We start from the raw sequence: 27,491 nt of genomic DNA on the forward strand, positions 1-27,491 counted from the left end.
TCGCTGAGCTGAAGTGAATAGACACATGCTCAGACAGAAACTAACAGCTTGGTTCTGAAATGAGCTTTTAAGTATTATTACCAGATGTCTGCATTAATATGTTAAAGCAGCCTGTCATAAATATAAAAGGATAAACTCCTTATCCTTTTACAGTCCATGAGTTTTACAAAGGCCTTGATTTAAAAAAGGAGGAAGGGAGGCAAATGCAGTGACGACATGGGAAGTGATTCAAACAGAGAGAGACCTAGACTTCTGTCTGACCCAGCACTGAATTTGCACAGCCGCTGGCTTTGCTGTTTAGTTTCAAGTATCTCTGAACATCAGAGATGGTTCTAAGAAAAATAAACAACAGGGAAGTTCAAAGTGAGGACTAGATGCTGGAGGTCAGAATCAAAAAGTGGGCGCTGGTAAAGCACAGCAGGGTCAGGCAGCATCTGATCTCCTGCTCCTTGGATGCTGCCTGACCTGCTGCGCTTTAACCAGCAACACATTTTCAGCTCTGATCTCCAGCATCTGCAGACCTCACTTTTTACGCTTTGAGCATAAGCCCTTCATCGGGAATATTCTCTTTTTAAAACAATCCACGCTCCAAAATCATTAGAATATATAAACAGAAGGTTAAATGTATGATCCACCTATATGATAGGATTCACTCTGTGGTGTGGCCTATGTACAAACAGCACTGGGATCTTCCTCAGTATTGCAGCAAAAGCCAACCTATAGAGGTTACAAAACAGCAAAGCAAAACAAAAACAAAACTCCTCCTTCCCCCTGCTATCCCTCCTGCATTCACCAAACTCCCAGAATTGCTGTGTCCGGACAGTTGCGAGGCGCCACTTGGAGGGGAGGGGGGGGGGGGAGGGGGAGGTTGTTCCTCCCCGAAAAGGTTTCCTCTGCGGAGTGTCCCTTTAAGACGCCGCGGGTGGGTGGCGACGCGGTGACGCTGCGTTGTGCGTGACGCCGCTGCGTTGAGCGTGACGCCGCTGCGTTGAGCGTGACGCCGCGTGTGGGTGGAGACGCGGTGACGCTGCGTTGTGCGTGACGCCGCGTGTGAGTGGAGACACGGTGACGCTGCGTTGTGGGTGGCGACGCGGTGACGCTACGTTGTGCGTGACGACGTAGTGACGCCGCTGGGTTGACGCCGGGAGCCGCAGTGTGGAGGTGGGGGTGCGCGCGCAGGCGGAGAACGGCTCCGAGAGAGAGCGAGCGCGAGCGGGGACCGAAAGAGAAGCGGATAGAAAGAAGGGAGAGAGAGAGAGAGATAGAGTGTGTGAGGGATAGAGGATAGTGAGTGTGGTTGAGAGGGGCGGTGACAGTTGGGCGGTTTGGGGGGCGGGGGGAGGAGGGGTGGTTAGACGCTGAGGGCCAGGGGCAGTGTGAGAGGGACCGAGCGGGAGCATCGCCGCCGCCGCCGCCGCCATGTACCGCGCTCTGTACACCTTCCACTCGGCCGAGCCGCACTCGCTTCACTTCACCGCGGGGGAGAGCTTCGTCATCCTGGAGCGCAGCAACCAGCACTGGTGGCTGGCGTCCAAGAGCAGCACCGGCGAGGTGGGCTACATCCCCGCCTCGTACATCGTCAAAGACCAGGTGAGACCGGGCTGGGGGGGGAGGAGGGGGCACGGCCTGTGGGGGGGTGGGGGGAGAGAGAAGGGGGCACGGCCTGTGGGGGGGTGGGGGGAGAGGGGGGGCGCTGAGGGACCCTGTCAGCGGTGGTTCAGCTTGTTTATGGTGGGGGGAGGGGGTGCGTGGAGGAGGCACTGCCTGTGGGGGTGGGGGGAGAGGGGAGAGTGACAGGTTTCGAGGTGGCTATGTGCTGGCAAGTAAGGCCCCGTGGGAGGGCCAGGTGAGATCGTGGGCATGTGGGGGCTGTAGGACTTGGGGGGGAGGGGGTTCAGGTCCCAGGCGTTGGGGATATTCCCAAAAGGGCTGGTTGATTTGAGCCCTGGGGTGGGGTTCAAAGACCTTGCAGAGGGAGGGACCTGGAGGTGGGCTTCGTTTCTCCCACCCCCCCCACCGTCCTGTACATCCATGATTGCTGAGGGGAGGGGAGGGGGGGTGCCAGGCTGGGAGTCAGCCACATTCCTACCTCATACACTTCCCCAGAGCAGGGGATGGGGTGGAGATACAACTTAGATTTGGGTCTTAGGAAGTGGTGTAGGGAATTGGAGGGGGGAAGAAAGACAGACCCGGTCCTGGTCACTGCTGTGTAGCTCAGCAGCCTGTCCTAGTACACATCTGGGGTGTGTGGCTCTTCTGTTTCCTTGGGCTGGGATAGTGGAGGAGCAGGAGAAAATGGGCTAAGATCACTGTCTTTGAGTAGAAGTGTTGGATATTGCCCCCTGCAGTGAGCAGGTGTTCCCTGGGATTAAGCCTTTGGTTTCTTTTGGGAAGAGGTGTGTGTTTGATGCTACATGCTTCATTTGATAATTGTGTGTGGTTCCTATGCTGGTAATGCCCAAAGAATACTTGATAAATTGCTAAAGAGGCTGATCCTATATTTGATTTGTGTGAAAGAGCAGAAGTGCCAAATAATACAAGGGTTGTTCTTGCATTTCACACAAATGAAAAACTGGGAGCTGTCAGCCATCAGAAGATTTGTTTATTGTCTGCAAGCAGTTTTAAATGGTTCCATTGAATACTAAACATTGTGTTCTGATGCTGTCTGAAATGTTCTACTTTGTGACACTGTTTTTCACTTTTCATGTGATTCTGTGAGCAGTGTAAATGTGAGTCGTGTTGAGAGAATGAACAATGATGATACACATGTGGGAGTCATACTTAATGCTATATAAAATCTTAAATGATACATCACAGAATCAATGCAGTCGAGTTTAAGACATCCACTCAGACAAAACTGTCCAATTACCATAGGATTTGCAGCAAACTTCTTCACTCTGTGCACTGTTCAAATACTTTGATCATGACTTGCAGTGTTCCTGACTTAAATTCAGTCAGCTCACATCTGCCAATTGAGACCGCGTGTGGGTGTCCAATCAATACCTTGTGCTCAGGATTTCACTGCAGTGCCAGAGATGACGTTGCTGTTAACTATGTTGTTATGCATTTGTGAGGTGTTTGACCAAGAACTCACTTCTGCGTAGTTCTTGTGAATTATAGTATTGCACTGCTCTAGCAGAAAAGCCTTTTTATGTGCTGTCACCGGTGTGATATCCTAACATCAACTCAGTTAATTGTTCAAACTGCAAGTGAGCTATGTACATGGTACCAATTGAGTTTTTTTGCCCTGTGACCTCTGTCACCCTGGTTCAATTGCATCACTGCTGGAGTGGCTTTTCACACTGCTGCTGAGTGAAGTGTGGCTGTAAGAAGTGAAATTTAGGCAATCCCTTGTTCATTGTCAAAGATACAATCAATTCGCTGCTAATTGGGCATATGTTCCAGTTGATGAATTGTACTGAAAGGTTGACAATTTACGTTGGTACTGCAAAAGCTCTTTAATAGGAATGTGCTCTTATTGTATAGTAATGGCTGTAAGTTTTGGAGCACCTGCATTCTGTTCTGATGGTGAACTTTAAGCTAATGACAGCACTCTTTAAAATGTTGTGCTTGAATCAACCCCATCTCCTATTCTAGCGTAGAGCCAGCTGGGTTCTGCTAATCCATACAAATCAGTTCGAGCTGGAAAGAGCATGTTCAGCATGTTTTGTGTTTTTTCAGTATTTACCCACATTTTGCAAGTTAATATTCTTGCTTTGGTAGTTGGCTTTCAAAACAAAATGCTGAAACCTGACTAATTCAAATTTTCTTTCACTAAAAATGTTAATTTTTATGTTTGCAACGTCTGGCTGGCATTTTTCCGTACAAATGTCACTTGCTGGAGTTTGATGCAAGGATTTTGTGATTATATTGTTGTGAATAGTAAATACAAATAATGTTTGGATTAGCTTAGTTTAAACAAAAGTCAGCATTTGATGCTTTTTAACATAAAGTAAATTGGTTGTCCGTTTGAAAGCTGACAATAAAATCTGTGGACTTAATGGTTCAAACCGATTGGGATCTCTCTTGTTTAGTCTGACATCTGCAGTAATCCTGTCTTTCATTTTAGGATATCTCACTGGTGACAGTGAGTTGGCCATAACTCCCAAATGCAGTGGGTGCAAGTGAGTTATGGTGGTCCTTTGCACGAGTGAACATGTCTGCTTGGAATTCTTGGCTCACTGTTGAGGTGTGCTGCATTATTCTATGGGAGTGAACGACTCTTTCAAGCTTCACACACTTTTTTTCCAATTCCAGTCTTTAATGCACATGATGGGATCTGGCAAATGCTGTTAAAAGATTATTCACTTGTTTGGTCATCTCTGTGTCCTCTCAAATATTTAATGCCAACAAATAGTGCCAACATTGTTCACTCTCTTAGAATTTAAACAAAAAAAGTCCAGATGGTGGTAACTTTAAATTTTGACCAAATTCAAAGTATGTAATGGTTAAAACTTTAAAGTGGGGGTAAGAGTTGTGTTTTCCATTGAATTCAGCTTTTCTTTTAAATAAAATAAAGTAGCCAGTCAGCTGCTTGTGATATTTGTTATCCATGGAGGAAAAGTCCTTTCTTATTGAGACAAAGTTCAATACCTCCACTTACTGAATGACCCACTCATACCCCATCTCCAGATGGGATAACTGGCTGTCACAGTATCTCTATCAACTAATAGCTGGCTGAGCTTTTTAAGAGTTAAAAGTAATATTATTGCCTGGTCTTGCCAGGTAGTTGTGAATTTCAACCCCTGCTTTAATGTTAAATGTGTGCATGTCACATGTATTTTACCAGCATATTGGCTATTGCATGTTTTGAATTGATTTATTTTGTCAGTATTCTAGTTTTGTTCTGTGAGCATCTAGTAATTTGTTAGTACGTCCTTTATTTAATTTTTTTTTAAATGAGAGTGCCGTTTTCCATCTACATATCTTCATCTTTTGTTTTTGTTGGGTATTTTTCCACTTCTAACTTCAAGCAGATTTAAAGAGTTGCTATAAACTGACCATTGAGAAATATTTCCTAGAAGTGAGGGGCTCTGTTTAGTTTTCTCAGGCTGTGTGCTGTAGGACCATAACCCTTGGGCATCTCTTACAGTTTAGGTATTGTTAGTAAGTAGAAAAGACCCATCATTTATGAATGTCTATTGGCACAATTGAGTTTTAAAGCAAAACCTTGACAAGTGCAGGAACTGTGGAGGTGTTCCATTGCTGCTGTTATTCAGAGTTTTAAACAAAACTACAAAGAAATGAAGAATATGGTGATGATGCAGTATCAAGGGTTTGATAATTTTTTAATAACTGGTATAACTAAAGGAATGAAATGTCAGGGACAGTCATTGCTGTGATGGCATAGTATGGGTTCACACCTTTTTAAAAATTGGAGAAATAAATCTAAATTCACTTTTTAATGGAAAGAGGTGAATCATACCTGTTGGAGTGTAGGGTAGCTTGCTCAATACACAATTCTGTATCTGTTAAGAAGTAGTGATTTGTACTCTTAACTCAGCTAAGAATTATGTGTCACTATAGTTTACAATGAAGTGTTTGGACATGATGCTGGCTGTCAATGGTTTCTTTATTTTGATGAGCATCTTTAGATTATTATCCTTCATTAGCACTATTGTGGCACTTTCTGGGCATAGATAATGTAACAGTTGACTGCACTATGGTTAGGACAACCTGTTCTTTGCAGTGACTGTGGGAGTATGATACAAACATACATTATAGAAGGAGGTCAAAGAATAAAGCAGGGTGTAGGTTAGACTGTAATGACACTGAGGATTCTTATGTTTGTTGCCAAATTGTTCACAGTGCTACGGCAGTATATTGCTTGCCATTGCAAATGCAGGTGTTGTGTTAGATTATACACTTTCTTCTAAACTTTGTCCTGTTCAGTAAACCTTTTCTTTATATATACAGTGGTTCAGAGTGTAACTGGGAAAGCAGTGCATGGGGATTGTTGTTTATATCTGCTCTTCTGCGTTTATTTTCTGAAGTTCAGCTTTGTCAACCCAGGATTTTGTTTTGCTAAAGCTAGGGTTTGTTCCTAGAGGTTTGCTCTAGGAACCTAAAGGTATCTATGCACGAATCGTTTCAATCTTTGGTATTTTACTGTTTTTGCGTTGTACTCGGCATCTTGTCAATAGCTAATATACGTAGGCTGGGAGTCAAATCTGGAATCGATGTTCAGTAACTTAATAACAGCAGTGGTACCTGTAAGAATTTTGCTGCAGTTGTCCTTGTGTTTTCCTGGTTTAAGGAGGGAGAACAATTCTGGTGACTATCAGGTGATGTTTTATGGAACATGGAGATTTTTTTGGATATAAGCAGATAGAGGAGCTTGCTACTGCATTGACTTGTAGCTTATATGCATGTTGAACACCCAGGGCAAACTGTAGCAGGGTTCTCACAACTGTAGCCCATCAAGAAGTCAATGCATTCAGTTCAGGAGAAACGGTTTGAGGAAAAAAGAATTACTTAGCAATCATGCAGAGCGATAGTTTAAACTGTAGTCCTCTCCAGGACTTGATCTACTAAAGGCCAATCTGTTTTATTGTGTGAAATTGAGTGAAAGACTTGGACTTTTAGTAGATCACTGTTTCATTTCATACTGGTGTAGGTGATATTTGGTTTCTCTGCCAACTTATCAGTGAAAAGGGTAGTAAAGCCTTGTCTACAGTGTAACATGAAATTATGCAATTTTTTAACTATTTCTTGTCAGAGAAATGTTTATATACCATCAATAGTCAAGAACAGGAAGTTATCAAGCTTACAGCCTTGCAGAATGAACTGTACACTTGGCAACCATTCTGTTCATTGGAGATGTAAATATCCTGTAAAAGGGTACTCGTATTTAAGCTATTTAAAATTGTGCTAGTTAACTATTTGCACATTAACAGGCATGTTTGCTAAAAGTTAAGTTACAGAGCTGTAACAAATGTATAATTAAAACACTTAACAAATCTACAAGAGTAACTTGTAGATCTTGTATATCTGAAAACATAACTAGTGCCTTTCAGAGAAAGATTATTTTTTTGACTGAGTTTCAAGTTAATTGTATTGTTTTAATGGCAAGGCCAACAGCTATTGATTAACCATTTATTAATTTACATCCTTGCCATTAATACAGAAAGTACTTGCATTTGGGTAGCCTCTTACTGAATGTCTCTGATTATCCCAAAAGCAATATATTGAAAATAAGATAAAACAAGCCCTTGTAGGTTAGACTTGTGTGATATTCATTAGGATGCTTTAAAAGAAATTGGATTTAGGAAATTGTTAGATACTGCTGTAATGTCATTATCTAATAGTGCCATTCGCTTCCTAGACAGAAAGAAGAATGGGTCTTAAGATCTGACTGGTTTCAAACAACTTGAGTGTAATTCCATGTGGCTATTTGCCCTTCTGACTGCTTTGCAGCCATTTGTCTAGATGTAGGAGACTATATGTTGGAGAAATACTATTGGGAATAACAGTTAACATATAAAAGCAATGCTTGAAGCGACCTTTGAAATTTTGGTTGTGGTTGTGGCAGGTGTTGGTATTTAAGCTTTGAGTCAAGTTTTACTTGCAAGTTTGAACGTAGTAAATTGCATTTTGAGTTTTGTAACCCTGGGACTGGTTGTTGCAGCCCTCTCTTATATTATTTTTCAGGCATTTGCTTCCTTTTCTCTGTTACTTTTGTGCATACAGCGCAGCAAGACTTGGCCATTCTGCCCATCAAGCCTGTCCTCTTCTGTTTGGCCACTGCTGATCTGTAGCTTAAACTCTGTTTCTCCACTTTTGCTTCACAAATCTGGATATTTTAGGTGTCACAATCTGTAGTTACTGAACTCAGGCGATGCTATACTTGGTGTTAAATCCAATGGGGAAGGATGGTCTAATAACCTTTGTTCTGATGTTTTATACAGAATTTTAAATCTCTGTCTGCTATTTAAATTCTGTTCACTTCCTTGTCTTTCTTAACGACATCATAGTTTATAAGTTGGCTGAGCACATTTTGGCAAATTACAATTGGAATAGGTCTATATGGATGCACATGATATCTTGTACGTTCTCAGTTGCTTGTAGAAGAGTTGAGTTTAAGTGGTCTGATTTGTCGTAACAAAAGCAGCAATAAATAGTAATACCGTTTTGATGATCAATACGTTTGTACACTAGTCATTTTCAACTTTGGTTGAGAGAGCACCTTTTCTAACCAGCCTTAGATCACCATTGAGTATTTTTGTTTTGTTGGCTGTTACTGTGGTGGTATTTATTGCCAGCTGTGTATAAATTATATTTTAAGTCATTTTCAATCCCGTAATTTTTTATTTTGCATATCTTAAATATTTAAATTGCATGTAAATAGCCTATTTATGACATTGTAGATCTAACACATAATATTAGTATTTGTTCAATTGTTCCAGTCTTGAAAGTTTTGGGTGGGTAAGAAATTCCTTAAATGTTGAGGAGAATAATCAGAAAAATGCACCACAAAATGTAGAGTAATGAAATATGTATTGAAATCTTTTAGATGTCTATTTCATTTATTGATGATCGTAGAAAGATCATTTCTGACAGTATTTTTGCATTAATAGAGATTACAAATCTGAAAACTTGTAATTCTTTTCACCAGTACAGCATCTTGTGTAAATTGGACTAAACTAATGCTGCAGGATATAGCAGAAATATGAAGCTCTCTTTAAAAACACTCTAATAGCGATTAAACAGGTAGTCCAAATGCATATGTGAATACAGTTCTCGGTTCAGGTTGAATGCACGCACGTTGCCTAGAGATCTCCTGTGAATGTGGAGGAAATACATATTTGGGTTTGTGGGAGGGGGGGGGGGGGAGGGCAAAGGGACAAATGTGCATGTAAAGGTGATATTTTAGCCTTCCTTACAAATGTACAGAATAGGCAAGAGGGTGTTTCCATAAATGTACAAGCGCATTTCCCACAGAACTGTTTTGTGGTCTCTTGTGCTTGCTGTTTTCTTCTGCCCCACAAATTAGCACTGAAACACAGTTTTCCGCCCCCCCCCTCCCCATGTATTTTTAAACCCAGCCTGTGGTCAGATGTATGTCGATCAGGGCTCTGGATCTATGGTCTTTAGTTTTCAATCTTTTTTTATGGTGGTCTTGGGGACTTGAGGAGGCTTTGCGGCTGAAGTGGGGAAAAGACTGCTGAAGCTTTTGAGAATCGACAAATTATTCGTTCACAAGATGGGCAACTTTGGAGGAACTCAGCAAGGCTGTGGAAGGACCAGCTGGTTTTCATGTGCAGTTGTGACGCTAAAAGGGTGCAAGTTAAGTTTTGAAAGGTAAGAGGAAAATAATATATAGTGTGTTTTTAAATGTGTTTTTATTCCTTTCAATAAGATTTATACAGTACTGTGGGGGTGTTAAGGCTTTGAAGGAGACATAAAATTTGCAATACTTAAATTAGGCTTTTGAAGTTCCAGTGAGCAGAGATAGACATTTGGGATAGAAATATGTTTGAGAAATTACATAAACAATTCATTATTGCAGTGCAATCATAGAAACAAGCAGTGATTAATTAACAGTAATGGAGCACACAGGAGCTATTGTGCAAAGGCTACACAGCATTGTGATGTAATTGAACATACTGATTTGTGAAGGCTTTTTAGTGTGTTTGGACATGTCTGATTGAACAATGGAGAATTAGTTGGTGATTGGATAGAGTCAGCCAACAAGATTTTTTCAGACCTTATTTCAGAAGTGTAAAGAATTGACTTTTTAAAGTAGTTTCTTGATCCCGTATTTACCAACTTTAGTATTTTTTTTGAAATGTTTGCAATAACTGGCAATTCATTCAATGATGTTCAGTGTACCAAAGAGCCCTGATATCTCAGAAGTACCAAAAGGTAGGCTAAAGTGACATGAATTTGTCAGTTATAGAAAGATCCCTAGATTGAGTGTGTATTAAGTGATTACATTTTTAATTTAACTAGTTGAGGATTCATTTGAAATCAAAACATTAGCGAAGGCAATGCTAAAAGATATTCTAAAGTTGGAACACAGATAATTGAATATTAATGGAAAGTCAGGTGTGAAGCCATTCAAAATATTTAAAAGTTTTTATTGTTTACAAAAGCAGAAAGGATAAAAACACATTTAAAATTTATCATTCTTTTATTTGAGCATTTCGTATTTTATTTTTAACTTCATGTTTCACATTTTTCCAGTTTGGATGGACATACAATGCATCGCTCTATTTTAGAATTGTTTCACCGTAAAACTACAAGATCACCTGAGGTAATAATTTTGATTTTTTAAAACATGTTTTCAGTGATTTAGATTTTAAATCAGTCATTTGAAATGCCCTGTCCTCATCTTTGCTTTGCAGAATGCTGAAGGGGATTTTGCTAATGGCCATGAGATTGATGAAGATGATGACAAAGGACCTGATAACTACGCCAATTGTTTTGATGATGAACTGAAAGAAACCCCTGACATTGATTTTGGCATGATGAAAAAGTGTAAAGGCAGTAACTGTGGGATAAAGTCATGGATTCAAATGGACCCACGATTGTTCTGTTTTCTATTTGATGAGCAGCAGAACAAGTGCTATTGCAAGTAAGCATAACTATTTAACAATCAGGTATTAATGCAAAGTTCATTGAGATTATGCATGAAACAGTCATTTTTGATGTCTTCTATTTTAGAGTCTGTGTTGATAATAGCATTACTGATACAGAGTGGACAAGCGGTAGGTCCCAACCGCAAGGTGGGTGGAAAAAAGATTACTTGCTTCGCCACCTGGCCAGTAGGGAACACCTTCAGGCGCTGTCAGTTCCGTTAAATGCAGCCAACTGGGAGAAGGCGCTGTTTACTGATGCTCTGAACAGTGACTCAAAAGAGGATGTTGTTCACCTCCTCAGAAATGTTCTTTGGCTAATCAAGGAACAGTTGCCCATATCCAAAGCTAAAAGCTTGCACAGGTAAAGACTGTTTCTATAGTTTCTTTCTTTCTTATGTGTTGTCTTCATCTCTTTATCACAATAATTTTTTTATTTTTAGGTTAATAGAGAGCCATGGTGTGTCATTGGGTAGACGCCACAGGAGTAAAAATTATAGTTGGCAGTTTGTTGCAGCTCTAAATGAACCCGTTGAGGCAGAAAACCTAATAGCATTAAAACAAGCTCGCGTTCATTCTCTGGTTGTTGATGAGAGTTCGGATATTACCACTGAGAAACACCTGATGATGTACACAAAATTTCTTGCCAAGGTAAGATTCATAATTTACCTGCACTAAGTGGGAAGGGGGGTTGGGGGTAGTAATGACATTGAATAACTACCTGTCCAATGGAAAGTTAGCACAAACTTGACTGCTGTTGGCAGTGAAAGTATGATTTCAAAAATGGAAATTTGCAAAGGATGTATTTTCTTTGAGTTCATCATTGTTATTATTCCTGCAGATTTCTGCCACCTTTTCTGAATCAGATGACGGCTGTGGATGAAGTTTAGAAATAGAGAAAAGTGAAGAGCTGTGACTTACTTGTTTCCCGCATTGACATTTTTTTTGCAAAATGTAACCACAGCTTTTAGATAGGCATCAGCTTTTTGATTTCTTACATTGTACTGCTTTGAAAGTGATTTGGATTTCTAATGACAGAGAGCTGAAATGAACTCAATGACATTCAGTAGAGCTGTATCGATTTTGTTTTTTTTTAAAAAGCACATTCTCCCTGGATTCGTCCTTGGCTAATGCAGATATGGGCATTGGTATTTGTGAGTGCAATGTAGGATTGCCTGTTTCACAATATCATTTGAAGGTGAAGGAAATGGAAATAAATATTTATTCCTACACTTTTTTTGTGTTCTACTTCTAAAAGCTTTAAGTACTAAAAGTGTCAGTCTATTAACTGTTACACTTCACTGGAGCAGCACGTTGAAAATGAGGCACTGGAGTTATCTCAGAAATTTAATAATTCGAAAAATAAGCAGAATTGCTCAATGTCTTGTGGACCCAGATTGATAGATAGCACAGGCAAGAATGACCATAAATTATTAATAATTCAGACTGTAGCTTTAGGTAAACAACTATGAACTTTCAATATGTCTTCTAGTTAAAACACTAACCCCCTTATAAATGCCCCCTCTACATACACATACGTACATAAAGATGCAGGTATTATGTACTGAGGGAAAGACGGAGAAGCAGTTCAGTGGTCCCCGTCCACAGGATACGTCTCTGACTTAGTGATTAAAAGTCACAGCCTACAGCAACTGATAAAAGTAAATAAAACTGCTTGATATGCTGTTCATTGCAGAGTAGAAACAGCTCCTTCCTTTCCAGAGATCTGAGAGCTGTGACCCAAACCCATTCACACTTCCAAACTGTTCAGCTGCCTGGGAGCCAAATGCATAATTGTTGGCAGCAGGAAATCTTTGGTATTGATCTGTGGTTGAACAACCAGTTACTTGTAGCTGGCTAAATCTCATTTCTACACAGCCCATAGTCCAGCCTATCTGTAACTAGACTTTCCCCAACTGCTTGAACTAACAACTGTGTAAACAACACATGCAATGAGTGTCAGGTGTGCTGCTTCCAAGAAGTGAAGTAACCTTTCAACAATCCTTAGCTTTTATTCAGTGATTTTTCATGTCAACCCACAATCAAAAAGGCTGCAAATGAAATTGATACGGTCTTTACGTAACCCGATTTTCTCTCTCTCTCTCAGTGAGTGTTCTCCCTCCCTCTTTCTCTTACATGATCTCTCTTCTGCACCGCCATCCCCCCCCCCCCCCCCCCCCCCCCGCGCACACACCTCTTTCCAACAGTTTTATTGATGTGCGGGATCAACATGACCTGTTTAACATCCCTACTACAAACAATGTGAATATTATGCCTCTAATCTCTGGACCAGAGCTTTGGGTCAAGTCCACCTCCTCCAAACATGTAATAAAATGTTTAAGTAGGTTGATTTAAAAATATCTAAATCTGACAAATTTATTTCCATCGGCATCGCAGTGCCCTTTAACTTCTCACATAACTTGTTGCAGTAGCTTTCTCCTCCTTCCTATGTGGGTGGTGGGTAGTAAACTATCACAGTTTAAATTGATTTGCCTTCTGTTACTCATTACCCCTTCAGATACTGTGGGTAAGGTTGCAGATTTGTTTTACAGAAAACCGCAGACCTTATCAAATATCTACACAATTTCACAATTTTTTCCAATTTGACTGGGCACTTTTTTATCCAGTGAAATTATGCTTATGGTTTGACAGAAGTATGCAAGCGATGAAGAAGTTCCAGTTGCCTTGATCTCGCTCATATGCTTACTTCTGTTACATTAACTCCTCCATCACCACATCTGATTGTGTATTGTGAACCATCCTAATGTTTTTGCCTCTGCTCCTCTCCCTGGCAGACCATTCCATACATTTTTCGCTGAGACAAGACGTTCTTCCTGCTATGTTCGACTATTTCTTCTTCAAATTGCATGCTTCAACACCATTGGAGCAGGCTGACACTGGCCCGTATTCTTTGGGGGAAAACACTCGCAACAGGACATCTCTCTTTAAGACGGTTACCATCACAACCTTGGATCCATTCCCAAGCGACAATTCTGGCTCCTGTGTGTGGCCACACCTTGAAGCACCAGTTCTTTTTTTCCCAGCCTGGGTAAATATTTCCCTCGTAAACGTTAATTGGAACGGTCTGCACTGCAACACATTTCTTTCAGTTATTCTAGTTAATTGTAAGTGTTTTTTAAAAAAATTAGATTTTTGTTTTGTCATTATCCAATAATGTTCTATCTTTTATTAGTGGTCAGGAAGCTGGCCTCAAGTTATGATGCATTCAAATATTCCACCAAGTGCTTGTGTTTAAGATTGTCGCGTCAGATTTTGATCTGGTGGTTTGTAGCCTATGTCTTGGCTTCTTTGCTCATAACAGATGGGATTAACTTTTTGGTTATAAGATATGTTGTGTTGATTTATTCACCTAGCTCTACCTGTCATATTGCAGCCCAAAGACAGGCTTGAAGTTCTAATCATGTGGTGACATTAAAGCAATATAACGAAGTTGCAACACAACAGCCGACCATTTGGCTTGACTGGACTGTGTAGTTTTTGTTTTCTACTTGAGAAAGTTGTCTAAATTACAGTTGCCCACTAAGGTTTGCACCTATCACCCTCCTATCTCCATTCATATATAAACTTTGGCAGTTACTGTCTTAACTCTAGCTGGAACTGATTTATGTAACCTGGCAACAATGAGAAGACTTATCTCTGACATCTATTAAATTCTCCTATTTAATCTTATATTTAGAGCTCCTTGTTCTTCAACCACTGTAAACAATTGCTTCTTTCTACTGTTTTATTCCTTCTTAGTTTTATGCACTTGTCATATTTGCTAGCATTATAGTTGTCCCAGCTTGCCTTCATATTTGTATTTTCCCCATTCCAGGAGTGTTGACTTTGTCAAACAATCTGAATGCTTTGAATGTCATTTGGACCAACGAGACTGGTACTTCGTACCACTTTCTTTTTACAATCAGTCTACTCCATTATGCATCCCATTCCCCTGTGGAACCTGAATCCACAGTATTTAGGAGCAAGTACTATTGAACTTCTTGAAGGGCGGGGCACTCAATCTTCCACTTAACCTGGATATTGGATTTATTGAAATCTGTTGTATGCGATCTTTCAAACAAGTATTGATCAAAACCAGGATTTGGTTGGATGCTGTGAGGAAAAAAAATATAGCCCGAGGAGTGAGATAATCCAAATGAGATTTTTGAGAGTTTAGTTTGCTTGAAGGATAGGGGACTATCTGTTGATATTTAGTACAGAATGCTAGAAATTGTTCAGAAGGCGTTGTTAGTGAACACAAAAAATGATTGGAAATTGGAGACTGCGTTATGACGTGGGTTGGATATTGAATGGAAAGTGGAGAGTGTGATCTTATAGTGAAGTGGTTTTCCTTTAGCCACTAACTAATCACAGGGAAAGGAATATACCCAGAGTTGTCAAAGTAGGTGCTGAAATGTTGAAACTTTTCTAAGTGATTGGAATATAAAAGGGAGGAAGTGACAGAGTTATATCGACCATGTATAGACCCCATCTGGGAAGGAAATATCATTTGTGGATTGTGTAATTTGCAGTGGATGTGCGTAGTGCTTCACTTTAGCATCTGAACTGCACACTTGCTTCTGATGCAGGGTTCCACTTTCTAATATAGAACTCTAAGTGCACTACTGAGGAAGTGCTGCACCATTGAATATATTGCCTTTTAGGTAAGGTGTTAAATCAAGGTTTCATCTGGCTACCTTACTGTATGTAAAACATCCCGTGGCACTCTTGCAGAGAAGAATAGGAATATCCTAATAACCTGATCAATGTGTAACTCTCAATCGACATCACAAAAGATTCTTTTGTCATTGCTTGTGGGCATTTATGTACAGCATTGCTCTACGGACAAAAGTGACTACACTTCAGAAATATTACATTGACTGTAAAGGGGTTTAAGATGTCCAGTGATCATGGAAAATACCAAATGCAGTGTTTTTTTGTCTGAAAAGATTGCAATCTGATAAGTTACGTAAACTATATATTTTCTTGCTTAGGCGGTAGAAGGATCATCTAATTGAGATGTTTAATGGAAGAAGGGGCCACAATCTTAAACTTTGATTATTATGGGGTTCTGGTGGTGTACAGTACCACTAGCATTTATTGTCTATACCCGTTTGTCTTGAGAAGGTGGTTGTGTGTGTTCCCTCGATTACTTCAGTTTTTATTGTGAAACTTTGCTGCAGCATTTATCCAACTGATTGAGTAATGTTATTGGTTGGTGCTAACACTCAACGGTGGGATATTTCTTCATAATGCAGTTGAATCTCCAGAGGAGGTGGTGAGACTCTCTTCTTGGAATTTTGTATTGCCTGGGACTTGCATCAATGTTGACTTATCAGTAATTAGCCCAAACCTGGCTGTTGTCCAAGTGTTATATATGGGTGTTGACTGCTTCATTATCTAAAGAATTGTAGATGAAACTCTGTAATCATTGGTGAACATCCACACTCCTGACGTTTTGAAGGGAAGGTGATGGAAGCTGCTGTGGTCTAGGAGACTGTCCTGTAGAGTTCTCATAACAATTCAAGTTAGTAAATCCAAGCTCACTTCACTTCAAAAAGCAGCTTGAGTACTTCTATATCTACAGTCCTCCACCTTCCCTGAATGTCACTGAATTGATGGTAGTTTTCAAGATGAGTTGGATATATTGTATTGTTTAGAGTATCATGGGGTTTGTAGCTGTGGTGGTTGATTCCCTTTGGTCCTTGAATGCCGGTGTGATTTTACTTAATGCCCTGGCATTTGTTTTTGTCAATTTCATCTTTGGCTGCTATGTTTGTTTGTTTGCCTGTTACAATCATGACTTCATTCTTCAGAAAGATATGTGTCCCTCCTCACTGATGTGGAGGTGCTGGTGGGGTGGACAAAGTCAAAAACCTCACAATGTTGGGTTGTAGTCCAACAGGCTTATTTGAAACTGCAAGCTTTCACAGACCGGTTCCTTCCCCAGGCAGCCAGTGAGAGAATACATCAGACACAGACTTTATAAGTGAAAGATTTAAAGACTTCATAGCCATCCGGGTTTGTTCAATGTATTCCCATAAGCTGTATGACCCTTTTGATCTTAAATTCTGTGTCTGATGCATTCTCTCTCACTAGAAGAAGCAGGGGCTCTGAAGGCTTGCAGTATCAAACAAACTTGTTGTACTATAACCTGGTGTTGTGTGATATTTGATTTTGTCCCTCTTCATTGATATAGAAGCAAACTGTAGGCAATATCCTTCTCTGCTCAGGTCTTTCATAAACCATTTCAAACTTTGTTGTGGTTATCTGTATTCAGTCTTGTTCCTTTGTCATAATAGTTCTCAGTGGCTATTGATGTGTAGTATTCTGGTCCGGTCTTACAGTTCAAGAGTTGATGTTCTGAGTTATATGAGTGTCCATGAATTTATAGCACAGGCTACATTCTGTGCAAGGTTCATGGAACCTTTTGTGCTAGAAAACCAGGTTATAAATTTCTCCTTTTTCCTCTTAATGCTGGTTTCTACATGGTATGTTTTGCTATTTCCTTATTCGTCTAGAAGTTTTAAATTTGAACAGAGGAGGGATATACTTTTGATAATTGCTTCCTGACCTTGTAGTTTGAATGTGTCATTACCTGGAGACACAGCGGAGTAGTAGCCAATAGCTCCTGTAGAGAGAAACCTGCCTGTCAAACTCTCCTTTTCCCATCGCTACTTGTCAGCAGTCTAGGCTGAAAAGCAAGAAATTTATTAACTCTTTGATTAACACCAGGGGCGTCACATCAACCTGTGTGGCACAATGGTCTCCATCAGAAACTTGGCATGTGCTGACAATACTCTCACCAACAGTACTAAAATAGTTTGATTTGACCATGAACATCAGGAAGGCAAATGTCATATTCCAAGATGTTGTCAATGCTGATAAATGGCAGCATACAATGTGATGTTAGACCTTGATAATTTCTCATAAACGGGTTCCATAGTCATATATCATTTGATGTCAAACTTGATGCAAATTGTGAAAGCTGCAATCGTGTCCTATGCAAACTTGGTCAGATTGTGATGAATAACAGTAACCTGCCCGAGAACCCCAATCTGAGAGCCTACCAAGTCTGTGCCTACAGTGTTGTCCTCTATGACGGAAGACATGGAAAATTTATGCTCAGCAGTATACTGGGAAGGGCGAACAGTGGCACTTTTTGCTGTTTCAGACATATCGTAACTATCTTTTGGCAGGACAAGGTCACCAATCTGAAGCTCCTGGCACATGCTAATTCTATCGACAAACACTTATTACTAAGCAGCAGTTTCTTTGATAGCCATTTAGTGATCATTAGACTAAATTCTTCAGAAAGGAGATTCCACCACCTTTGCAATATTGCGTGCAATTCTGGTCTCCTTCATATCGGAAAGATATTGTGAAACTTGGAAGGGTTCAAGAAAGATTTAGAAGGATATTGCCAGGGTTGGAGGATTTGAGCTATCAGGAGACATTGAATAGGCTGGAGCGTCGGAGGCTGAGGGGTGACCTTGTAGAGGTTTATAAAATCATATGGGGCATGGATAGGATAAATAGACAAAGTCTGTTCCCTGGGGTGGGGGAGTCCAGAACTAGAGGGCATAGGTTTAGGGTGAGAGGGGCAAATTTTTCACACAGTGGTATGTGTATAGAATGAACTGCCAGGGGGAGTGGTGGAGGCTGGTACAATTGCAACATTTGGATGTGTATATGAATAGGAAGGGTTTGGAGGGATATGGGCCAGGTGTTGGTAGGTGGGACTAGATTGGGTTGGGATATCTGATCGGCATGGACGGGTTGGACCAAAAGGTGTGTTTCCATGATATTCATCCCTATGACTCTATGACTGTACTGGGTCCAGACCTCCTGTGTGGCCAAACCCCCCTCACGAGGACATGAAGCATCTTGGAAGATGGTGGGTATTGACACTAGCTTCTGGAAGGGCGTTGCTGATAACTGTGAGCACCAGAAGCTGGCTGTTTGGAGGGGCATTGGTAGAAGCATCAGGTGATATTTAACTCTGTGACCGCTGAGATGAAAACACTGTTTTTCCCAAGGTGGAAGGCTGTCATTTACTGTTCCTTAATAAAATGGTGTTTTGTTTTAGCCATCCAATTTTATTTGCAGCTAATGTATTTTGAGATTGCTCTTGTCCTCTCAGAAACTTTGTTTTGGGCCAACTCTTTAGTCAGCATGAGTTAGATCGTAGACTGACCCTCCATGAGATGGTGTGCAGTCTGCTGTAGCAGATCAGGCAGGAGACATTGCATGTACTGCAGTCGATGTAGGAATTGATTATGATGATGGTGATCAGCACCTGGTTAATGTAAATACTGTAATGTTACTTGCCAAAACTGCCTGTTATTGACCATGAGTTGTTAGTCAACTGGAAATGACCTGAATAAGTGCTAATTACTAAGAGGAGAAAATTAAGGGAAGCATATGTAACTTGAGTATGGCATGAAAGGAATATCTGCTGAAATAGTGCAAAGACTCTAAATTTGAATTTACTGTTGATGTGTAATTTAGGAATTTGGGGGATAAAATTTATAGAGGGGGAGTGAAGTGCTATTTTCTGATTTTAATATTTACGGTTCTGATCAGGGAAGAACTGATGAGAAGATGGTGTATGTTGTATTGAAATTCGGTTACTTGCAGGAAAAACAGAAAAGTAGCTTTTCTTTTTAAGTATAAAAAACTAAGAAATGTTGGTGTTCAAAGAAGTTGGCTTTGTGCACTAAAAGTGAATGAACCATTAGGAAGGCAAAATGAAATAATAACAGAAAATGCTGGAATTGCTCAGCATACCTGACTGCATTTGTGGAAAGAAGTCCAAACTAAACTTTGACCAGAAGAGAAAAATGTTAAAAATAGGTTTTAGGTGGTTCAAATAGGGGAGGATGGAAACCAGTAAAAACGAATAGTCTGTGATAGGAGAAGACTTTGACACTAAGTACAAAGACAACAATCTCTTTGGATAACTGAACTCTGAACAAAGCTGCAGCACATTGTATAAGCTCTTCAAAGGGTCAGTGTGGACTCTGGTCAAATGGTCTGGTTCCACACTGTAGGGATTCTATGATTCAGGTCATTCAGCCCGTTGAGTTTGTCTGGCCATTCAATGACTGATCTAAACTTCACTTCCTTGCTTTTTTCCCACAACCCTTGAAAGTCTTGATTTTTAAAAACCTACTTCAGCCTTTAATATTTTTAACTACAAAGGGCTAAAGCTGGGCTGTTAAGAATTCCGAGGTTCAGACTCTCCATCTATCTCTTAAATGAGTGACCCCTTATTCCGAGTTTATGCCCTTTGCACTCACAAGAAGAAATGCCCTTTCTGCATTAATTCTGTCAAGTCCCCTGAGACTCTTGTAACATCTTCTGTTAACTTTCTAAAGTCCATGCCCAGGGTCAACCTAATGAGCCGCCTTTGGACTGCCTCAAATGCCTGTATACCTTTCCTTGCATAAGAGAGGCAACAGTCTAGTGGTGTAATCGCTAGACTGTTGATCCAGCGATCAACAATGTTTTGGGGACCTGGGTTCAAATCCCACCACGGCAGATGGTGGAATTTGAATTCAATAAATGTTTGGAATTAAAAATTTAAATATGACCTTGAATTCATTGTTGATTGTTAGACAAATCCATCTGCTTCACTGATGTACTTTAGGGAAGGAAGCTGCCATCCTGATCTAGTAATGGCTGCTTGTGACTCCAGACCCACAGCAATGTGATTGACTTTTAACTGCCATTTGGGCAGTTAGGGATGGGCAATAAATGCTGGTCTATCCAGAGACTCTCTTATCCCTTGAATAAATAAAGAAAAAAAGGGTCTCCTTTTGGTCTGACTTGAGCCTTTTATAGTTTTAATGAGATGTCCCTTTGAAATGTTGGCCTTTATTTCATTTCCCTTCCATATTACCCAGCTTCAGTAGCTTTTTGTTACTTCTGCTTGAGGACCCCCAGGCCTGTGTTGCAACTTTTTTGCATTCTTTTTCCATTTAAATAATATTCAACTCTTTAAATGATATAACTTCACATTCCCCTCATTTGAATTTCATCTACCAAGTTTTTGCTCACTCACTTAATCTGTTAATTTTCCTCAGCAGATCCTGTCATCCTCCTACCTCTTGTGTTATCTACAAACGTGGCAATAGTACATTCACTTCCCTCATCTTAAATCATTAGTATATTTTGTAAATAATTGTGGCCTTGGCACTGATCTGAGGTGCTCCGCTAGTTACATGCGAACATTCAAAAAGCCTTCCCTTGTCCCAACTGACTTCTATTAGTTAGCCAATATTAATATATTACCTCAACAAAATCTGAAGGTTCTTAAGTTATTATGTTGCCTTATGTGCAGTACCTTTATCAGACACCTTTTGGAAACCCAAATATATCAAATCTGCCTGTTTTTCCCCCCCTTACCTATCTTGCTTGTTATCACCTCAAAGAATCTAATACATTTGTAAGGCTTGATTTTCTCCTTTTGATGTCATGATGATTCTGCTTGATTACATTGTGTAATTTTAAATGCTCTGCTCTTATCTCTTGTAGCATTTCCTCAGTTGCAGATTTTAAGCTAACTTGTTTGTCTTTATCTGTCTTCTCCCTCTTTTTGAATACGGGTGTAACATTGCAGTTTTCCGATCCTTTGAAACTTCTGAATCCAAGGATTCTTGGAAGCTTGGTACCAGTGTATCCATACTACCTATGTAGCTCTTCCCTTCAATATCCCAGGCTAACCCATAAGGTCCCAATGATTTCCCTAGTACCTTTTCTCTAATGATAGTTGTTGTATTTATCCCCCAGCCCCCAACTGCTAACCTGCCACATGCATACGCACACGTTTCTGTGAAGACTGATGCAAAGTTTTTTTTCAACCTCTGCTATTTAATGGTTCCACATTATTAATTCTGCAGACTCATTTGTCAGAGAGCCAATGTTCTCTTTGATATACCAAAAAGCCCCCACTATCCAAAAGTAAAGCATTCCCAGGAAACGTTTCGCAAGCCAAAAATGGTGTTTAAAAAAAAGTGCATGATTTATATGGAGTTTGCCATTTTTTGTAAAAGTGAAAATCCACTTTGGACTTGAGAAAATAGATACGAATGTAGCTCTTTCATAAAAGTGAAATTGCGTAAAGCGAATGTTCAAAAAGTGGGGGATACCTGTATTTAACGAAGCTTTTGTTATCCTTCTGTTATTTGCTAATTTACCTTCAAAGTTTGCTTTTTGCTTTGTTCTCTTTTGTTGATTTCTACAATCCTCTGGCTTACCAATAATCTTTGCCATATTGTATATTTTTTCCCTGCAATTTAACTTCCATGGGTGACACATTACTTTGTTAGAATCCTCCTTTCTCGGTGGGATGCATTTTTGCTCAGTCACAAATATTTTTTCGAACACTTTTCATTGTTTATCAACTATCTTTGCTGCTATACTCATTTCCCAATCCACTCCAGCTAACTTTTTCATCATCTGTCTGTAACTAACCTTATTTAAGTTTAGCACAATTGTTTCTGAACCAAGCTTATTACTCTCAAACTGCTAAATTCTATCATATTTTGGTGAGTGTTTCCTCAGGGATCCGTTACTCTGTAATTATTAAATCTGTGCTATTGGACATTGCCAGGTCCAAAATAGATTCAGATGCCAGCTTCAATCCTTGACTGAATTCTCAATATATTGTTTTATAGTAGGAGAGTAGGAAATTCTCTCTTGCATACACTTTGAATTCTTAGTTCCTGCCAGTTTGATTTTCCCAATCTTTATGAAGGTGAAAGTCATCCGTAGTTAATGTATAGCCCTTTCTAACAGATCCTTATTATCTTCTGTTTTATTCTCTGCTACTGTTTAGTGACCGATCGGGGGCCTGCAAACTATTCCTGCTCGTGAGTTCTTCCCCTTTCTTACCTCCAACTTTGTGAATTCTGCATCTTCTGATTGTACTATTTCCCATCTCTTACTAGCAATGCTACCCCACCAGCCTCTCCTTTCCTTGCTGCCTGTCCTTTTGTAAACCCTCAACCTTGAATATTTGGCTCCAGCTTTGATCTCCATTATGACTATAATGGCTGTAAGATTATACCCATTCACCTCGATTTATGCCGCTAATTGATTTATTCTGAAATACTATTTATATTTTTAGTAAGTGCTATTAATTTTGCTGCCTTATTTTTTCCCCCCCTTTTTGATCCTGATGGTTGTTGGGCAGCACGATGGCTCAGTGGTTAGCACTGCTGCTTCACCGCGCCAGGGACCCGGGTTCAAATTCAGCCTTGGGCGATGTCTGTGTGGAGTTTGCACATTCTCTGTGTGTCTGCGTGGGTTTCCTCCAGGTGCTCCGGTTTCTTCCCACAGTCCAAAGGTGTGCAAGTTGGATGTATTGGCTGTGCTAAATTGTCCAGTGTTCAGGGATGTGTAGGTTAGGCACAGTAGTCAGGGGTAAATATTGGGTAGAGGAATGAGTCTGGGTGGATTACCCTTGGGAAGGTCAGTGTGGACTTGTTGGGCTGATGTGCCTGTTTTCACACTGTAGAATCTACACAATCCCTACAGTTCTGTAATGTTTGTACACTCTGATCCTTCCACTTGCCCACTCTCTATTATCTAATCACTGCCTTGCAGTGTCATGATAACCTTTTGCCTCTCCAAAACCACCTCTGTCCCACTTAATTGAAAACTCTCTTTACAGCCCTGGTTATTTGATTTCGTAGTATCCCTACAGTGTGGAAGCTGGCCATTTGGTCCAAAATAATTCTCTGAAAACCATCCCAGCCAGACTCACCCACCCCACCCCACCCTATCTCTATAATCCTGCATTTCCCATGGGTAGGAAAAAGTGAGAATTGCAGATGCTGGCGATCAGAGCTGAAAATATGTTGCTGGAAAAGCGCAGCAGGTCAGGTAGCATCCAAGGAGCAGAAGAATGAGCCCTTCTTCAGGAATCCCATGGCTAATCCACCTAATCTACACCTCCCTGGACACTGTGGGTAATTTAACATGGCCAATCCACCATTTTGGACTGTGGGAGAAAACCAGAGGAAACCCATGCAGTCAGGGAGAAAGGTTCAAACCCTGTGTAGATGGTGGCCCAAGGATGGAATTTAACTTGGTCAGTGACACTGAGAGGTAGCAATGCTGACCACTGAGCTACTGTGGCATCCCAACGAGATTTGCCAGGTTGCCAGTTCCAGCATGGTTCAAATGAAACATACTTTACTGGAATAGTTTCCTTTTACCCCAATACTGCTGCCAGTGCTCCTGAACTGTTCCACCCACACCAACCTTTCAGAGTTTGCAACTTGATTTTAGAGAAATGCATTGAGGGATCAAATGAAGGGAACCTGCTGTGGAAGCTAGGGCAGTGGGAAATGTTTTAAACTTGAGCAAATACTGAACTAACTGGGTGCCAGGAAAATATAAAGTCACTGAGGTAGTGAGTCTGCAGATTAATGCCAGAAGTGTTGGTTGTGGGGGTGGGTAGGGGCAGCAGGTTGGGAAGGAGTGGGCGAGAGGAGAAAGAGAATGTAATGGAGGCCATTGTAATCCAGACTGTGAAATGGATAACTTCAGACTGAATAGTGTTATTTCATAAAGATTTTCATTTGTTATCAAAGTGTTTAATCTGTATTGAATTATTTGAGGTACAGTGGTTGTTGGGGACAAGTGGTCAACCATTTTTGACATACTAAAATGCCAATAATTTGCCATTTTGTAGTTTTTTTTAAATAACCTTGTGATATCCTAAAGTATCCCAAATCAGTGAAATGTTTTGTAAGTCTAGTCACTGTTGTAATGAGGGAAATTTAATGAAATAAATTCAAATAATTGAACATAATTGAGCACCAGGGTGCGAAATCTAAAAATGAGGACCAGAACTTTTAGGATTGAAATTAGGAAACACTAGGAATGGTTGTAGAATTTGGAACACTTCTGCAAGCTGGGATTGATGTGAAATCAATATCAATGCGGAATTAGTTGTTAAATGTAAATTTTGGATTAGTCAATAACTTGAGTTGGGAAGAATGATTGAAGAGTAGCTCCTGAAGGTCAAAACTTCGCTCTTCAGAAAATGTAGAGAAGATCCTGTTTTGTTTTAAAATAAGCATTTAGCCCTTGGTCCAATATGAAACCATTTTTGCTATCATATGGAGTGAATCAATTTGACTGAAGACTTTGTGCTGATTGGTTTTGAAGAGAAGGCCTTTATATTTAAATGTCCTTGCCTTCCTTTCTTCCCATTCTGATTTCTCCTGATTCAGCCTCCAAGGAGATTCTGACATCTCCTGTAAGACTCCTCCTGTTTAAAAACGTCCTTGCAAGAAATGTAAAAGCATTTCAGTTTACTCTGTTATTCTCCTCCTTGTTCTTTTCGTCTTGATTTGCTGATCTCTGAAACTATCTTCGTTCTCCACTTTACTCCTCCTCTTAGCATTGCAGCTTTTTAAAATGGATTGTTGTTCTTTAATGGAACACTTCGGCTTCTCAGAATATATTTCATGATAAACATATTTTTAAAACTTTTTCCTCGTTTGCACAAGATAACTTGTCCTTTATTTTCCAATGAACACCTAGAAACCTCTACGTTATCAGCAAAATTTATTCAGAATCTGTGGATACCTTTTTAAGAACACTGAGCGTCCCTATTTCGTCACAGCAAAATCTGATTGATATACTTTGCGTCCTACTCCTTGCCTACTGGAGTATGAACGTTTGGCTTTCAGGAGAATTACTGACCACACGATCATTTTGACCAAATTATCAAAGGCGCTGTTAAGCTGGTGATAGTGCAAAGAATCTGTCACCTGTGAAGTGATGGTGGTACTTATTCTGTGAAGTGATGGTGGTGCTTATTCTGTGAAGAATCACTATCTTAAAGTTTTAGCTTGTTAATTTGATGGTGAAAGCATTTCGCCAGGTATCTGTGTGTTGGGAGATCTGTAGTGTTACTTGAATTTGAGCAAACAAAGGCAGCTTGTGCCTTTGCCTAAAGATAGCTGGAAGTGCTATCTTTGCTTTCTTATCCTGGAACTGGACTGACAGCCCCAGTCTTCTAACTGAAACTTATATAACAGACAAAAGACAAAGCTTTTTTTAAAATTAACTCTTTGCTTCCGATTACTTTAGTTAACTTCCCTGAGGACACAAACTTGGAAATTCAGTTCCTGGTTTCTAGATCTAACATATTCACTACTTGAGTTTTTTTTTGTCAGTTGCTCCTGCAGGTCCCAGTTTGTATTAAGTTGGATGATTTGACTCTTATTGTTTCAGCATTTTCTGGATCTGTTTTTGCACAAAACAGATTGTTTTATGATGTCTGTGGTTAGTCTTGCCCTCTGCTTGTGAACTTAAGACTATTTCATTTTGTCTGCCTTTTAATTTAAACTTGAGGTGACTTTTACAATTGTGATTTCTTACTTCCTTGAGTATTGAATTCACTTCACATACTGTAGTAACCGCTCTTGCTCTCCAACATAACTTCTTACTGCAGTATGCATTACGTGTGCTTTAGTAAAGCATCTTGCTTTGCGTGCTTTGAAAATTCAGTACGGATGCCCTCAAATCTATGTTTCCTTCTTATAGCCTTGTGCTTGTTTTCTTCAGCTAGAAAGTTACTGTGATTAAAGTCTTTCATTATTTCTTCCACCTTTGCCACAATTTAGCTACGGAGGGATTGATGAAATATGTAGATGTTCCTTTATCTGGCTGAGAGCCTGACAAAATTTATTGGAAATACTTTAGCTGCTAAATTTGCACCAAGTTCATCCCTTGCCCCAGTTATTCCTCTAATTTTCTCTGGCAAAGTACTAATTGTTAATAAATGTAACTGTACTTATGCTTTTATTTAATAGATATTTAGACTTTGATAAAACTGGTTAACAAGCATTAATTGAGCTGTGACTGATCTTGTACAAACTATGATGACCATATGCTGGTGCACAATTTTTCATTTGTGCCCAATGTTACTGGAGATACTCAACCCCTTCCCCAAAGAAACAGTGCATTATTCTGTTTTCTTTTGACTGAAGTATTATCCCACACAGGCATGTATTCTTGACATAGGTGTAAAGGAAAATGGTGGAATCTCTTGTGAGAAGTCTGGAGGTTTGCTTTCAAGTTATTTTTTCCCCAATTTGGAGACTTCTGCCCCTCAATTGATAAGTTAATCAGCTATTTTAAATAACTCCCACTTGGAACTGTAACACATGGTGTAGGTTAAAGGTGTAACTCTCATATTTTTGGTGTTGGACTACATTCACAATCAGGCATTACTTTGGATTTGTTAAACATTTTCGTTAGGATGCGTACTGCTTGGCATCCAAGTTATTTTGAACTGTCAATTCTGTAATGAAAACAAAACAAAAAGTGCTGGAGCTCTGATGAAGAGTTATCTAGACTTCAAATGTTAGCTTGCTTCCCCTCCATGGATGCTGCCTGACCCGTTGTGATCTTCAGCATGTTTTTGTTTTCGCTGTAGATTTCAGCGTCTGCATAGTTTGCTCCTATCGATTCTTCTGTACATTTAGATCAGCTTGCTGGATGACTGGTTTGTAATGTAGAATGACACCAACAGTGTGGGTTCAGTTTTTGCATGAGTGAGGTTACCATGAAGGACTCTCTTTCTCCCTTGAGGCATGGTGACACTCAGGTTAAACTACCACCAGTTGTCTTTCAAATGAGACAGCAGCCCAATGGTCTGGTAAGACAATGGCAACTTTACCTTTATCCATAACATTGAACAATTGACTGACAGTGGATGAATAATTTTGAGTGGAGACTTGAATTGACTGAAAAATATGGAACTGAATTCATTTGGTAAATGGACAGGGGATGTTACTGTATGAAATGCTCCCCCGACCTTTTCTCCTTTCAAAGCTGAGATCCCTAACCTTTGGTCTTCAAGTTAAAACTGAGAGAAGAGAAGAA

The 27,491-nt window shown here is 40.1% G+C and overlaps 2 protein-coding genes across 3 annotated transcripts in view; both read left to right on the plus strand.

Moving 5' to 3' along the window:
• The first annotated feature begins 1,376 nt into the window (after nucleotides 1–1,376).
• Nucleotides 1,377–27,491, plus strand: part of LOC132822427 (NCK-interacting protein with SH3 domain-like) — a 230,825-nt gene continuing 204,710 nt past the window's right edge. Inside the window, exon 1 of the mRNA XM_060835805.1 lies at nucleotides 1,377–1,590. Within this exon, the coding sequence (XP_060691788.1) occupies nucleotides 1,420–1,590 (171 nt within the window). The 5' untranslated portion in view covers nucleotides 1,377–1,419. The remainder of the gene's footprint in view (nucleotides 1,591–27,491) is intronic.
• Nucleotides 11,148–27,491, plus strand: part of LOC132822428 (uncharacterized) — a 40,868-nt gene continuing 24,524 nt past the window's right edge. For both annotated transcript variants that reach the window (XM_060835807.1, XM_060835808.1), the window contains exons 1-2: nucleotides 11,148–11,228; nucleotides 13,373–13,626. In XM_060835807.1, the coding sequence (XP_060691790.1) occupies nucleotides 13,417–13,626 (210 nt within the window). In that variant the 5' untranslated portion in view covers nucleotides 11,148–11,228; nucleotides 13,373–13,416. The remainder of the gene's footprint in view (nucleotides 11,229–13,372; nucleotides 13,627–27,491) is intronic.

This window comes from Hemiscyllium ocellatum, chromosome 14, assembly GCF_020745735.1.
Source record: "Hemiscyllium ocellatum isolate sHemOce1 chromosome 14, sHemOce1.pat.X.cur, whole genome shotgun sequence".
NCBI lineage: Eukaryota > Metazoa > Chordata > Chondrichthyes > Orectolobiformes > Hemiscylliidae > Hemiscyllium > Hemiscyllium ocellatum.